This window comes from Schistocerca nitens, chromosome 6, assembly GCF_023898315.1.
Source record: "Schistocerca nitens isolate TAMUIC-IGC-003100 chromosome 6, iqSchNite1.1, whole genome shotgun sequence".
Taxonomy (NCBI): domain Eukaryota; kingdom Metazoa; phylum Arthropoda; class Insecta; order Orthoptera; family Acrididae; genus Schistocerca; species Schistocerca nitens.
The window spans coordinates 391,901,185-391,915,445 of record NC_064619.1 but is presented as its reverse complement, the minus strand read 5'-3'; the positions used below and the strand labels follow the sequence as shown (position 1 = coordinate 391,915,445).

At 39.5% G+C, this 14,261-nt stretch overlaps 1 protein-coding gene across 2 annotated transcripts in view; it reads left to right on the top strand.

The window, feature by feature from the left end:
- Window positions 1-1,728: 1,728 nt before the first annotated feature.
- LOC126262841 (farnesyl pyrophosphate synthase-like) overlaps window positions 1,729-14,261 on the top strand; it is a 54,936-nt gene continuing 42,403 nt past the window's right edge. Inside the window, exons 1-3 of one of the 2 annotated variants that reach the window (XM_049959702.1) lie at window positions 1,729-2,338; window positions 2,437-2,608; window positions 6,843-6,983. In XM_049959702.1, coding sequence (XP_049815659.1) covers window positions 2,169-2,338; window positions 2,437-2,608; window positions 6,843-6,983 — 483 coding nt within the window. In that variant the 5' untranslated portion in view covers window positions 1,729-2,168. Of the gene's footprint in view, window positions 2,339-2,436; window positions 2,609-6,842; window positions 7,033-14,261 lie in introns of those variants that run through there. The other variant, XM_049959704.1, reaches the window with a different exon arrangement.

The following is a 14,261-nucleotide window of genomic DNA, read 5'->3' as shown; positions in this document are numbered from 1 at the left end:
CAACCGTGCACATCGTGCGTTTTCTAGGTCGCGCACAAGTCCGTATTGCGGGTTTTCTGGCATCCTGAAAATTCCGACCTCAAGGATGGCGTCATCTGCGACAAGCGAGAAAGGTAAATTCAGTTTCAATATTCGTTTTTTAATTGTTTTGCTGTTTTTATCGTGTCTTACTCCAAACAAGACATCAAGGAAGTGATGTATGCATGCAATTAAAACGATATTTTCGTAGTTTTACAAACATCGACTGTTGAATTTGAAGTACACCTTTGTGTACATCAGTTCTTAGCTCACAGAATGCAGTGGTACTAACGCTAAGAATGATCTCACTGCGAAATCGTAATTTAAAACGTAATCTAAATTAAAATCTGTAAATGTAGCTGCTAATACGGTAGAGTGGGAGCAAAGTCGTTGTAGGTGTTACGGGGGTCATGATGGACTTGTAATCTATAGGTCCTGGGTACTAATTTCAGTAAAAGCTCTAAAATTTTAATTTTGTTATTACGTTTCCTTTCATTTCTTTGTCAATTACTACAACAGTTACCTTCACTTTATTTAATTTTTGCTTCTCAGCTCTGACAGACGATGAAATTATGAAACTACTTGAGACGAGCGACTTGAGTACCACGTCAGATGAAGACGAGGTTTGTGGTGATGTGCTTCCAACTCCACCTGAACGTAATGGTGTGCCACTATTAATTCATGGATTATGTACAAAAGGTGTTGTGAAAAAGAAGGGATACCAAAACAAAAGTGGATGTCTCTCCTTAACTTCAGAATTCACTTGGCCCACTACTTGGTGAAGTCTTCGAAAATTGTACACTCACTGGAACTGGCTCTGAGCACTATGGGATTTAACTTCTGAGGTCATCAGTCCCCTAGAACTTAGAACTACTTAAACCTAACTAACCTAAGGACATTACACACATCCATGCCCGGGGCAGGATTCGACCCTGGGACAGTAGTGGTCGCGCGGTTCCAGACTGTAGCGCCTAGAACCGCTCGGCTACTCTGGCCGGCTCACTGGAACTGTCGAAAGAAATTTCTCCGAGTGTAACACAGGTGAAGATGAGGAGCATCAAACCGCGCAAAACGAAGATGAATTGTGCCAAAGCCAATTAGAGAAAGCAAATGTGACAGGGTTGGCGACCTTCCTGAGTGTACTGAGAGTATTTTTGCTACCAGGATGCAAGTCACGCTATCGCATGATGTGTGCAAAGTGCAAAGTGTATTTGTGCGTATTAAAAAACAATTGTTTTGCTAAATTCCATAAACATGAGAAGTAATGTGTTCATAAAATGTAATGTGTACGTAAAAATAAGAAGAAATGTGAACATTTTTCATTGTAAATAAAAATATGAAAATACCACGAGATCGGCATTTTTTCTCTGTTAAGACCCAATGTACACATACATGTACATTCAATTATTCAAACATTATTTAAAATAAAATTTGAAAATAAGTTTTTGTGTGCTACTTTGAGATCAATTGCACCAAAAAAAGTGACTGAAATATTTTTCCATTCTTTGTTTATATTCGGGACTGAAGAGGATACACACACATATTATTGGGGTGGTTTCATATCGCTCGCGTAACCGTATAGTAAGCGTTTTACCATACGAACTTGGTCCATTCTAGGAAGGATGCAGGGAACTTACCGCCCAAGTTCCCCGCCCAGTAACCGGTTGTTGTGGCGGGGATATTGTGTAAGTTGGCAACGGGCGGGGAAAGTCCTTAGAGGCCCAAAGACACCTGTCTTCCGCAGATTTGTTCGCTACCAGGAAAGGTCGAAGTTACTTATAGAATAACCTTGATTGTGTGTATAGTATGTTGCGTGGAAGTTAAATGTGGATTGAGATAGCCAGTAGGCATCGGTGTAAATCTACAGCGCAGTGGCAGCGAAGCGCACTGCTTGGCGCTTCACCTCACGTCGTTGTTGTCCCCTCCACCTTCAACTGTCTCCCTTTCTCAGGTTTCTCTGCGTCGTCTGCGGTGTCTAGGCAGCGGGAGTAGGGGGTATGAGGATGAGATATACGCTACTAGTCGAAGTCTGGCATCTGTCATTTGGGTAGAGAAGTGCATGGGGTGATTTTAAAATGTTACGTCAGGGAAAGTAAGAAACCAAACGCGCAGTGCACGGAGCTCAGTAGAACTCAGAACGAAACAATAACATGTCAAGATCTTTGCGTAGCCTGTATTGTGTTTTGGGAAAACAAGTGCGTGATATTGGTTTTAGATGTGTGTGCTCTCCGAACTTAAACAGCGGCAGCTTTCATAAACATTATATTAACACTTTCCTGAACTGTGAAACCAACCGCCGAGCATGTGTTCAAGCAAAAAGGTATTATAATAACTGATGATAATGTTTATTGTTAGACGCTGCACCAACCGATATTTTTATTACATATTGTGCCGAATACGTTGTTATTTCGTTGCCAGATCAAAGTCAAGCTTAAAGCCGACGACTGATATTTCACTTGCTGCACGATCGACACATTCAAATGACAGCGAGAGAGACCAGTTTTTGGCTGTTTTTCCTCACATTGTTAACGACTTAACAGATGCTGGGTTTGGTTCTGAGATATCAGAAGCAAAGGAACGGTTTGCAAAGGTAATACTTTTATGGTTACCCACTTGAAGTGCGATATATGTATTGTGCTGTGTGTGCTAACAGCAGCTACTAAAATAGCCAATATATTTGTAAAGCTAGTTGCACAAGGAATGTTTCTAAGAAAAGTGAATCTTAGTAATATGAAATTGATGGTGAAATTATTCTTCCAGGTAGTATTTTTCCAGATGTTTACGTTTCAGATGAGAGTAGGTACTACTGTATTGGTGTGCGTTGAAGTGCACCCTTCATCCTCAATGTCACATAAGCCAACTTCTGACTTTGCCAGCATTTGTCATAGCAGATTTATCCAGTATAACCATGTTTTGTCGTAGAATATCTATAAACATGTTCACATTTTTGTATGTTGAAAATGTTAACAAAAACAGCAACTATTGCTCAGCTCAATGGCTTTGTAAGAATGAGTATACTGACCATCAAAAAGTTCTAACCATAAAAAAAGAAAACTTTCTTACAATGTCGATATTTTAATAAGGAGATGCAGTAATTTCAATGCCAAGTGTGCTAACCAGAAGCAGAAGTGATTGGGAGACAATTAAGATGATGATGACGATAAGAAGATGAGAAGCAACAGAGAAATCTAGATGACATATGACCATATCTGAATGTATTATGAAAGTGGTAATCTTCACTTAAATCTCTCATTGAGCTCATAACACACAATGAAGAAAGATTGCCCCAAAACTATAGTAAAGGCCTACACTGCCACTTAAGCACAACTTTCCAGTTTCATACTATTATACTGATTTCTCTGTTCTTGTTGTTAATGTTTAACTGATAAACGAAAGTAGCTGTTCATCCATTGTGTTCTGTAGGTTCCATCATGAAAGAGAACCTTGACTGACATAAAATGAGTCAAATACGAGCAGCTGTCAAAAACTAGCTGAACATCATGCTGCTCTATTGCAGGAAACAGTAGTTGTATAAGTATGTAGGTGGATAAAAAAAAATGACAGTGTTAACAGTATAGCAAAATACTTTCTCTTTGGTATAATTTCTCTGATCAGAAACCTTGCTTAGATAACTTGAATAATTTGTGAAATATTTATGTTCACCTTTTGTGGTGCACCTTGTTTACATTTGGGGACAGATGGTATGTTTTCTATTTACTGATGGGAGTGCTTCTCTTGTGCAACAGGGCTTGATTTGTGATTTACATATTGATACTGTTTTTAATAATATGTTAGTGATCATAGATGACTGTCCTCAGTTGGTATGGATTCCAGTTGTGCAAAAAATGTTTCCATAAATATTTAATTAAAAGAACAAAGATTATGATTTAAAGTCACATTGATGATACGGTCATTGGAGACAGATCCCAAGCTCAGATTAGGGGAGTGAAATGGCCATGACCTTGTGAAAAGAATCATTTGGATAATATTTTCAGCCTGATTTAGGGAAACTATGGAAAACCTGTCTCTGTATGGCTGAAAGAATATTTGCACCACATTCTCCCAACTGTGAGATCATTGTCTCACCATTGTGCAACATTTCTCAGGATAAGTTAGTCAAAAGTACTGGGTCAACACTATGAATACATAAGTTCCATTACTGGAGATATAGTTGGATGGTACTGGAGCATTAAACCTGTGCAAATTAACTGCTGTATTTGCTCATTCACTCACTAACATAAACCTGTGTTCCAAACAGGAACCTGGCTCGTAAAATTGCAATGCTCTTTTCTTAGAATGGAACAGAAGTTATAATTGTACTTTCATTCATTTACATGATAGAAGACCGTAAACTTCTTTTCCACGGAGTTGTTTTGAATTGTTTATATCAATGAGACCTTCCTTGTTCACCGAATAACATAGTTAATTATCTAGGCAATTATTTGGTCCATTTACAGTTAATTGTTTCTATCCAGCCAACAGTTGATTACTGGTCTGTTCCAACTTCATGGGGTATAATTTTTTATATTTTGTTTTTGGGGTATTTCAGACTGTGATGTCAATATTTTTCAGCTGTGCTATTTTTTTGTGTTTAAGAATTAATGTTTATTAGGCACTAGCACTGACGATATCTATGGCAGAAAAGGGGCATCTACAAATCAGCTGCTGCAGCAAGACCATATTTGAAACACGGCTATCACATATCACATACAATTTTAGACATCGTCTATCTGTTAAGTTTTTGGAACTGTGTGAAATGATTTCAACATGATAAGAATAGTAAGCAGGAAAGCAAAAAGATGGAAAATAGAAAGATGTGTGCACATTTTGTGAAGGGAAGTAATTAAACGTCATTCCGTGGGTAACAAAAAAAAAAAAAAAAAAAAAAAAAAAAAAAAAAAAAAAAAATTGGGCAGTGAGAAAAGAGTATATTCAGATGGCCTCTGCTAATAATGACTTACACAAAAATCATTGCAAAAGTCATGGCAACTGTTACTTGTCTCGAAAATGGTAACAAAGTTAAAAATTCTGAACTACACAAATGGAAGGTTAGTTCATATATAAGCATTACCTGTAGGGAGATGGATGAATGTACACACTGCCATAAAGGTATAGCATGAGCAGAAAGGTGAAAGAAAGTTTGTTGGTTCAAACATATTTTACTGTCAATTGCAACAGTACACAATAGTACACTACAAACTACACCCATTCCATGGCATCTCACCAAGAATCCACAATAATGTGACAGACAATTTCACTCCTTTTACCCAACTTGAACAGTGTTCTGTTTTAAAGACTGCAGTTCATTGTGGAAGGAATGTGCGACAATGCTCCGAGGGGCTTGTGGAAGTGGTAGGAAATGCTGCTCTACTGTTCTGTTCAGTTGCTTGGTGGGTAGCTGCATTCAGGCACGGCAGTACTGCAGCAGCCGATGCGCACCATTCTGTGTGGTCAGTCACTGTGCATACGGACTGTGCTCGTACTGAGATCACCTAGTGCTTGGAGAACAAGAGAAGATGGATGCTATAGGATTTGCAGCAGCATACTGGTATTGAGAAGACAACAATCTACAGAATTTTATGCGCGAGCTACATATGTGTGAAGTTTCTGCAAAATACATGCCTTATGCACTGAGTGAAGTGGAAAAGTGGACATGTTATGAAACATGCCGTGTGCATCTAGCACATTGCAAGGAGGAAGGGAGGGATATGATATGCTTGTGAGAATCGTCACCATAATTAAATTCTGGGCCAGGGCCTATGAGCCAGATCTGAAACACCCATCCGTAGAATGGTGTCATCCAAGTTCACCACACAGACAGGAATTAGTAATCATAGCCTATGATATTAGAGGAGTGATTTTGTTTCATTTTGTCCCACATGGACAAACTGTTAATGTACTGTACTGCTGTCACATTTTCATGCAATGACACCTACAACTGTCCACTCAGGAGAAACCTCCTGAATGTCTACATGATGCAGTAATTCTTCAGGACAATGAGAGTGCCCATACGGCAATGTGTGTGCAGAATCTGCTCATGTGATGGGGATGGGAAGTACTGGAAAATTCACCATACTCCCCAGACTTACGATCTTGTGATTATGATCTCATACCAAAACTAAAAGAACAATTACTTAGAACACACTTTAGAACACTTGAAGACATTGCCATATCAGGAATGTGTGAGACAGACAATTCACTCATAGTTAGGCCACCGGTTTTTGGTGTTTTCCACAGCACTGGCAGTGCAATGGATTCGTTGGAGACTATTGCGAGGGACTTGAAGATGTCGCAAGTCTATGTTCCTGCCCTGTACTACTGTGTACTATTGCAATTGACAGTAAAACACGTTTGAATTGACAACACTTGTTTCATCTTTCTTCTTGCACCTACCTTTCTGGCAGTGTGTGCATTCATCTGTCTCCCTACCTGTAGTGTTTACGTATGAACTAACATTCTGTTTGCGTATTTCAGAATTTTTTAATTTGCTACCGTTTCTGAGGCAAAAAATAGTTGCCATGACTTTTGCAGTGACCAAGTTAGCCAAAGAGAAATACGAAAAAGTGCAAATACAAACAAATAGAAGAGATGAGCATAGGAATAAAATGATTGGGAAACAACAGGAAGCATGGGAAAGATGAAGGAAAAAGGTGCATGATGGAAGCTCACTTTGAATAGTAAAAATGTAAGAGGAGTGACAATGCAAAATTGTGGATTTGATGCGTCTAGTTTGCAGTGAAGTTTGCCAAATATAAATGCAATTTTTTTTCATATTAGCTGACAAAAATTATTGGTTACCACACTTATTTCTCAATTTCTTTCAGGTCCTTCATTATAATGTCCCTGGTGGTAAGATGTCGCGAGGGTTAGCAGTTGTGCAAGCATATCGTATGCTTACTAAAGACAGTCTGCATAGTGCAGAAAATGTATTCTTGGCCCAGGTTATGGGATGGTGTGTGGAAATGGTATGTGGAAGTTTATTGGCTGATAAGATTTTTGCATGAAGATTCTGAGGTATGTTTAGCTAAGAAATAATTTTATTGTGCTGTTAATTTTTGGTAATTTATGCCCTATGAGGATATAGGTGTTCATCATGGTTTATGGGTCAAAAGTATTTTAATACAGTTACTGCTGTTACTGTTGGTAATTCTGTTGAGTTATCTTTAATGAATGTGCGTGAAAATAAGTTGCTTGATACCAGAATAAATTTTCGCTTAGCAACAGTATGTGTACTGATTTGAAACTTATTAGCAGATTAAAGCTGTGTGCTGGACTGGGACTTGAATTCAGAACCTTGCCTTTCATCTGCGAAAAGCAAGGTTACATGTTCAAGTCCCCGTGCGGCACTAAACTTTAATCTGCCACCAAGCTCTAATTACTTGGTAGTTGTCAGTTCTGACAGTTCCCATCCTACAACTGTAGCACCGAAGTTATTATGACTAAAGTTTTATTTAATGTAATGGTCTTAAACATCTCCCAGCTTAAACAGTTTCTTAACATTACTAAAATCTGAAGTTCCCAAGTGCCGTAACTGTGTCTGGGCTCCTGCCAAACTACCTTCATGATTGGAGGCATTCTAGTTTATGTACTATATGAATGATGAAATACATCATTGTTGAAAACTGAAGAACGTAATGCCTGAAAATACTTCAAAGAAGATTCCATTGTTGCTAGGTCCACTGAAGTACTGGTACCTGCTGATCTTCCAACTGCTTATTTTACCCTTAAATTTTTTTTACTGATATTTATTCCACGGCAGGTAAAATTGATGCAATTTCTGTAAAAATTAAAAAAAAAGAAGTTTTATGAAATCCAATGGCATCAGTAGATTGTGGCTATTGCTTAGGAAAACAAATAGAAATTGTTGCAATATATTATTGTGTTTCTGATTTTTATTTAAATTTTTATTCACTACTAGTGTTTTGTTCTTCAGCACATTTTCTCATAGTTTACCAGTTTTGATGACCTATTTGTGTTACGAGCACCACAAAATCAGTAGAAAAGGAACAATTGTTAGCAGTTTCATAGTAACAACATATCACATTATGAAAATGAGATAATATTTATGTCACCAGTGGGTCTATACAGGACAGTCTTTTTCACAAAGAGAAACAAAAGCTTCCATACACTTGTGTTGCTTTACAACATAAAGAAGAAGAAGAGAATATTTTCAAATGGCCAGTGAAAATAAAAAAGAAAACAGTCATGTAGAACATATCACTACACTCATTCACAGGACTGTTAATATCTTTATATCAAAGGCATCTGTTAAACCTGGCAGATGACTAGTCCCATGGCACTGTGGAAGTTTCGTCGTAATCCATCTGCTGACAATCTTGTAGCTTTTTAAATTGATTGGGCAAAAGCTCAGTGCATTATCAGAGAGAAGAAAAGGCAGCTGTGGCAAGAATTTTAACAATGTATTAACTAGTTCACATTATCACCATAGATAGGAAAATTAGTGAGAAGGATCAGTGTAAAAAGTTATGCATGCACTAGTGTCATTACAGGAAAATGATACTGTAACACAAGTGATGCCAAAATACTTCAAACAAATTACATCTCATCCATTTGGTCCCCTCCCATGAATTAACCAATCAACCAACATCTAATTCCTGTCAAGATCCCGCATTCTGACACAGATGGGAATTAGATGAGAAGGCACCATTAGACTTTAGATCCAGCGTTTAAGCACCCCACTGCAGCAACAATGAGATACTGTGCTATAGAACCTGCTGACAGTTAGTTTTCTTTTAATATTTCTACGGTTACATGTGTTTGATATCAATTTGATCATTGGAAGCAAAATTTGCTCTTCTGTCATACATCTTGCATAATCATAATTGTGATATAGAGCAATGTGGATTTTTACAGAGATATGTCGACTGTCTTTTAGGAAAGGGAAGAGGGAATGATACCGTTACCAGTATATTAAATGCACCAAACAGTCACCAAAAGGACCCAGTGTCCTAATAATGTGTAAACCTTCTAGCCTCACTAATGGCCTCAGTTTGGTGAGGAAGAGTGTCCCCAATTTCTTCAGGTATGCAACATCCAGCTGAAGCCACTCATTGATGACTGCATTCTATAGAACTACCTCAACTGCTACATTTCACTCACTATTCCAAAGTCTTCGACATTTGCTATGGCTTTAAGATTGAATGATTTAGCGGGCTAGTCGAAATGTGATAGGGCACTTGAGTGTTCATCATAACTGGTAGGTGTGTGTAGAGCTCTGTGAATGTGGCTGTTGTCACCTTGGAAGATTGGAGCATCCGCAGTATACCCGAAGATGTGGAAGAAAGTGAACTCTGTGAATGTTGGAATAAAAATCATGGTTCATGTTCACAGTAACCTGCACAAGGGAACTAAAGTGATGCAATGAAAAACTCCCAAAACATCGCAGAACTGCCTCTGGCTTGAACTATGCCCTCCACACACTGCGTATCAAATACTTCATTGAGCCATCGGTTCACTCAATGCCTTGCATCGTTTGAAAAGAGACGTGAGGCCATAACAATGCCTTTACTCAGCAACTGTCCAGATTCCATGTTTGTCTGATTGAAGACAGTGTGAGCTGTGAGCAATGGCCTTCTGTGAAGTACCAGACTCCAAATGTCCATTGCTTGCAGTTCTATTTGCAATGTTTACATGGAAACTGGTTGAGATGGAACTGAATTCACTGACGTCAGCAGTCCCATTTGGCCGATGTGAAACCAGTGACAGGGCGTGACACTTGTCTTCTGTCCACCTCAGTTAGGATCTTTTTGCGGCCACTGTTCTTACACCAGGCTGCAAGTGGTACACCATTTCTTGTAGACACATTGGACAGTCTGTGTCAACACATCGGCAAACCGGCAACTTCATTCACTGTATCATTATGTATGCGTTCAGACATGAAAGTTCCTGTCTACCATTCTTTTGTGCCAATCAGTGTGACCGTGGTAGTTTCATACAACCAAAGGCACATTACACCACTTCACTGCCATTACTTACTCTAATGATGGGCCATCTGGTACTAATTGTACGTCATATGTAGTGTTCCAAAGTGACCATTGTGCTCTTCGAAGGAGGTGACTAATGTTTTGCCCGGTGAGCTAGTGTACACTCTGCTACACAGAATACCCTTCAGAATAGGCTCACAGAACACACTTTATTAATAAATTAACAAGACAGGAAACTATTTTTTCTGCACTTGCATATCATTATTTTCTCCTGCATATCATCCATACCGCAATGCTATGAGAGATTTTATATATTGGCTTGCAGATAGCATATTTTTACTTCTGATGGTGTTACTCGATACTTGGACATAGGAACGTTTAAATTAATATTTGGCTTACTAACTTTTTTGAAGTTTTGGCCCATATTTTTGTATCACACATTGACTAATGACAGTAATTTACAGTGAATTTATCAAAAAGAAAAAGAAAAGAAATTCCGTTCAACCTGTATGGTGCTGTCATTATGGTGCCATGTCCTCAGTACAATTGTCGACACAGTGTTCTGTGTAGTTGCGAGCGCATTATATAGGAGCCAAGTGAATTCCTGTCAGTATTATTGGTTATTACTTTCCCAACTAATTTAATATGTAGGTCATTGTGTTAGAGTATTTTCTTATGTTAAAAGTTTCCTTTATTCTTAGCATATGGGTTTAATTGAACATCAGTATGTTCCTAGTAGATGAAGCACTCTGAGTATGGGATGATTTTCTAATATCCTGTCTAACCCAGACTGTGACAGCGGAGTCGAAACAGAATTTGAAACATATCTATATTACCATGAACCCCTAAATCCCAGTTTACAAGCTTTTGAATGACGTCAGTCATTTTAAGCTTTTTTTGGGGACAACCAACCCCTTTCTGTAGTGGATTTTTAAGCCTTCCTTCTGCTTTTAGTTTCTCCAATTTTTTGAGTTTCGTTTCCATTGCTGCTGGTTTCCATTTTCGGTTTTTACTGTTTCCTAAGTCACGGACCGGGTGCTAATGGCCATAGCAGTTTTGCGCCCTAAAACCAAAACAAAACAAACAAAACAAAAACAAGCTTTTGAAGACGATTAAAAATTCTACTGCTGCCTCAAGCAGTGTCTCATGTAGATAGGACACTTGCGCAAAAGAGATGTGCTTCAATATTTGATGATGCCTGTGATATGAAAGCAACAGCTATTGACAGCTGTACTCTTTATTTCTGAGAGTGGTTTACAATGGATTATGCAAAGACATACCACTAATTACATTCCACCTTTTGTGAATGAACCTGTGGATAATAATGTTATGTTGCGTGTTTCACTCTAGAAATGTGTAAACTGAGGTTACAAAAGTCATTGGTTATATCCTAATGTCGTGTTGGACCTCCTTTTGCACAGCGTTGTGCAGCAACTCGGCGTGGCATGGACTCATAAGTCATTGGAAGTCCGCTACAGAAATATTGAGTCGTGCTGCCTTGATAGCATCCATAATTGTGAAAGTATTACTAGTGCAGGATTTTGTGTATAAATTGACTTCTCGATTATATCCGATAAATGTTTGAGATTTACGTCGATCTGGGTGCCAAATCATTTGCTTTTATTGTCCAGAATATTCTTCAAACCAATCGTGAACAATTGTGGCCCAGTGACATGATGCATGTCATCCAGAAAAATTTCATCGTTGTTTGGGAGCATGAAGTCCATTAATGGCTGCAAATGGCTCCAAGTAGCTGAACATAAGCATTTACAGTCAATAATTGGTTCATTTGGACCATAGGACCTAGTCCACTCCATGTAAACACAGTCCCCACCTTTATGGTGCCACAACCAGCTTCTACATTGCCTTGTTGACAATGTGGGTCCATGGCTTCTTGGGATCTGTGCCATATGTAAACCCTACCAGCAGCTCTTACCAACTGAAATCTGTCCAGGCCACTGTTTTAGAGTCATCAAGGGTCCAACAGATATGGTCACGGGCTCGGGAGGGGCTATGCAGACGATGTGCTGTTAGGAAGGGCACTTATGTTGATTGTCTGTTCACCGAGCGAGGTGGCGCAGTGGTTAGCACACTGGACTCGCATTCGGGAGGACGACGGTTCAATTTCGTCTCCGGCCATCCTGATTTAGGTTTTCCATGATTTCCCTAAATCGCTTCAGGCAAATGCCGGGATGGTTCCTTTGAAAGGGCACGGCCGATTTCCTTCCCCATCCTTCCCTCACCCGAGCTTGCGCTCCGTCTCTAATGACCTCGTTGTCGACGGGACGTTAAACACTAATATCCTCCTCCTTGATTGTCTGTTGCAGTAGCCCATTAATACGAAATTTCACCACACTGTCCTAATGGATATGTCCATTGTACAACCAACATTAATTTCTGTGGCTATTTGCCGGAGTGTGGCTTGTTTGTTAGCACTGACTAGTCTATGCAAATTCTGGTGGTCTGGCTCGTTAGGTGAAAGCTGTTGCTGTTGGCCACTGCATTGTCCGTGGTGAGAGGTAAAGCTTGATATTTGGTATTCTCAGAACACTCTTTGACACTGTGGATCTCGGAATATTAAATTTGATAACTATTTCCGAAATGTATTGTCCCATGCGTGTAGTTCCAGCTACCATTCCACGTTGAAAAGTCTGTTAATTCCCATCTTGCTGCAATAATCATGTTGAAAATCTTTTCAAGCAGATCACCTGTGTACAGATGACAACGCCGCCAAACCACTGACCGTTTATACCATGTGTACATTACACTACCACCATCTGTATAAGTGGATATCACTATCCCATGATGTTTGTGACCTCAATGTATGTAACTTCCCAGTGATCTTAGATACCAAAGTCATGTCATGAGAAACTAGTGTAGAGCTGAGTATTGATTAATTCCATTTTAAGGCTGCCTGTATTAGAAAAATGTTTTGATTGTTATGTTTCCAGATGGTGATAATTTTTCACTGTCCCAAGCTTGAGCTAAAATTATTTTTATCAGTTAATCTCGTCACTTGTCAGACTAACTTTACATCTACATTTATACTCCACAAGCCATGTTATTGTATATTGTTGTAGAATATCATCATTGTTTCCTCCCTTTTCTATTCCATTGGGAAGCCTCCAAATGAACTTGAATTTCTTTGAATTTGTGTTGTAAATTTTGGAAAGGGAAGTTTTAACTGCAGTTCTCAATACATTATTCTTGCAAGCATTTACTACACACTGCCATTTCCTGTTCATAGATGGGGGCTGTCTCTGACGTGGCATCAGTTCTGCAAGATATAGTATAGTTGATCTAAATGATTAATGGAAAATCTCATATAAAGATGTGAAACCAATACTAAGACACAAACCACTTCCTAGAACGCCTCAAATCAATTCCCACTCCTCTCCCACCTGAAACCTTTCTTGTCACCATAGATGCTACGTCCCTTTACACAAACATCCCACATACCCATGGTCTCTCTGCCCTTGAGCACTACCTCTCCCAACGCCCACCCGAAGATCTTCCAAAAACCTCGTTCCTTATCACGCTTACCAACTTCATCCTCACCCATAATTACTTCACTTTTGAAGGTCAGACCTACAAACAAATCAGGGGAATGGCCATGGGAACCAGGATGGCTCCGTCCTATGCCAACCTCTTCATGGGCCGCATGGAGGAGGCTTTCCTGAAGACCCAACAGCTGCTTCCCCTGGCCTGGTATAGGTTTATAGATGACATCTTTGTGGTCTGGACTCATGGTGAAGAAACACTCCTTAATTTCCTCCATAACCTCAACTCCTTTTCGAATCTGGATTTCACCTGATCCTTCTCCAAAACCCAAGCCACTTTCCTGGATGTTGACCTTCATCTTGTTGAAGCTCACATCCACACCTCTGTCCATATCAAACCCACAGACAAACAACAATACCTTCACTTTGATAGCTGCCATCCATTCCACATCAAACGCTCCCTTCCCTACAGCCTAGGTATTCGTGGCAAACGTATCTGCTCCAGTGACGAATCCCTCAACAATTATACCAATAACCTGACCAGTGCTTTCCTTTCCCGCAACTATCCTGCAGACCTTGTCCACAAACAGATCTCCCGAGCAATACATTCCTTCCCGTCCAACAACAATGTTCCTACCCCCAGACCCCACAGAAGCATCCCCCTTGTCACCCAATATTATCCTGGCCTCGAAAACATCAACAGATTACTCCGCCAGGGATATGACTTTCTCAAGTCAACCCCTGAAATGAGATCATCCCTTGACAAAATTCTCCCCACACCACCCAGAGTTGCCTTTCG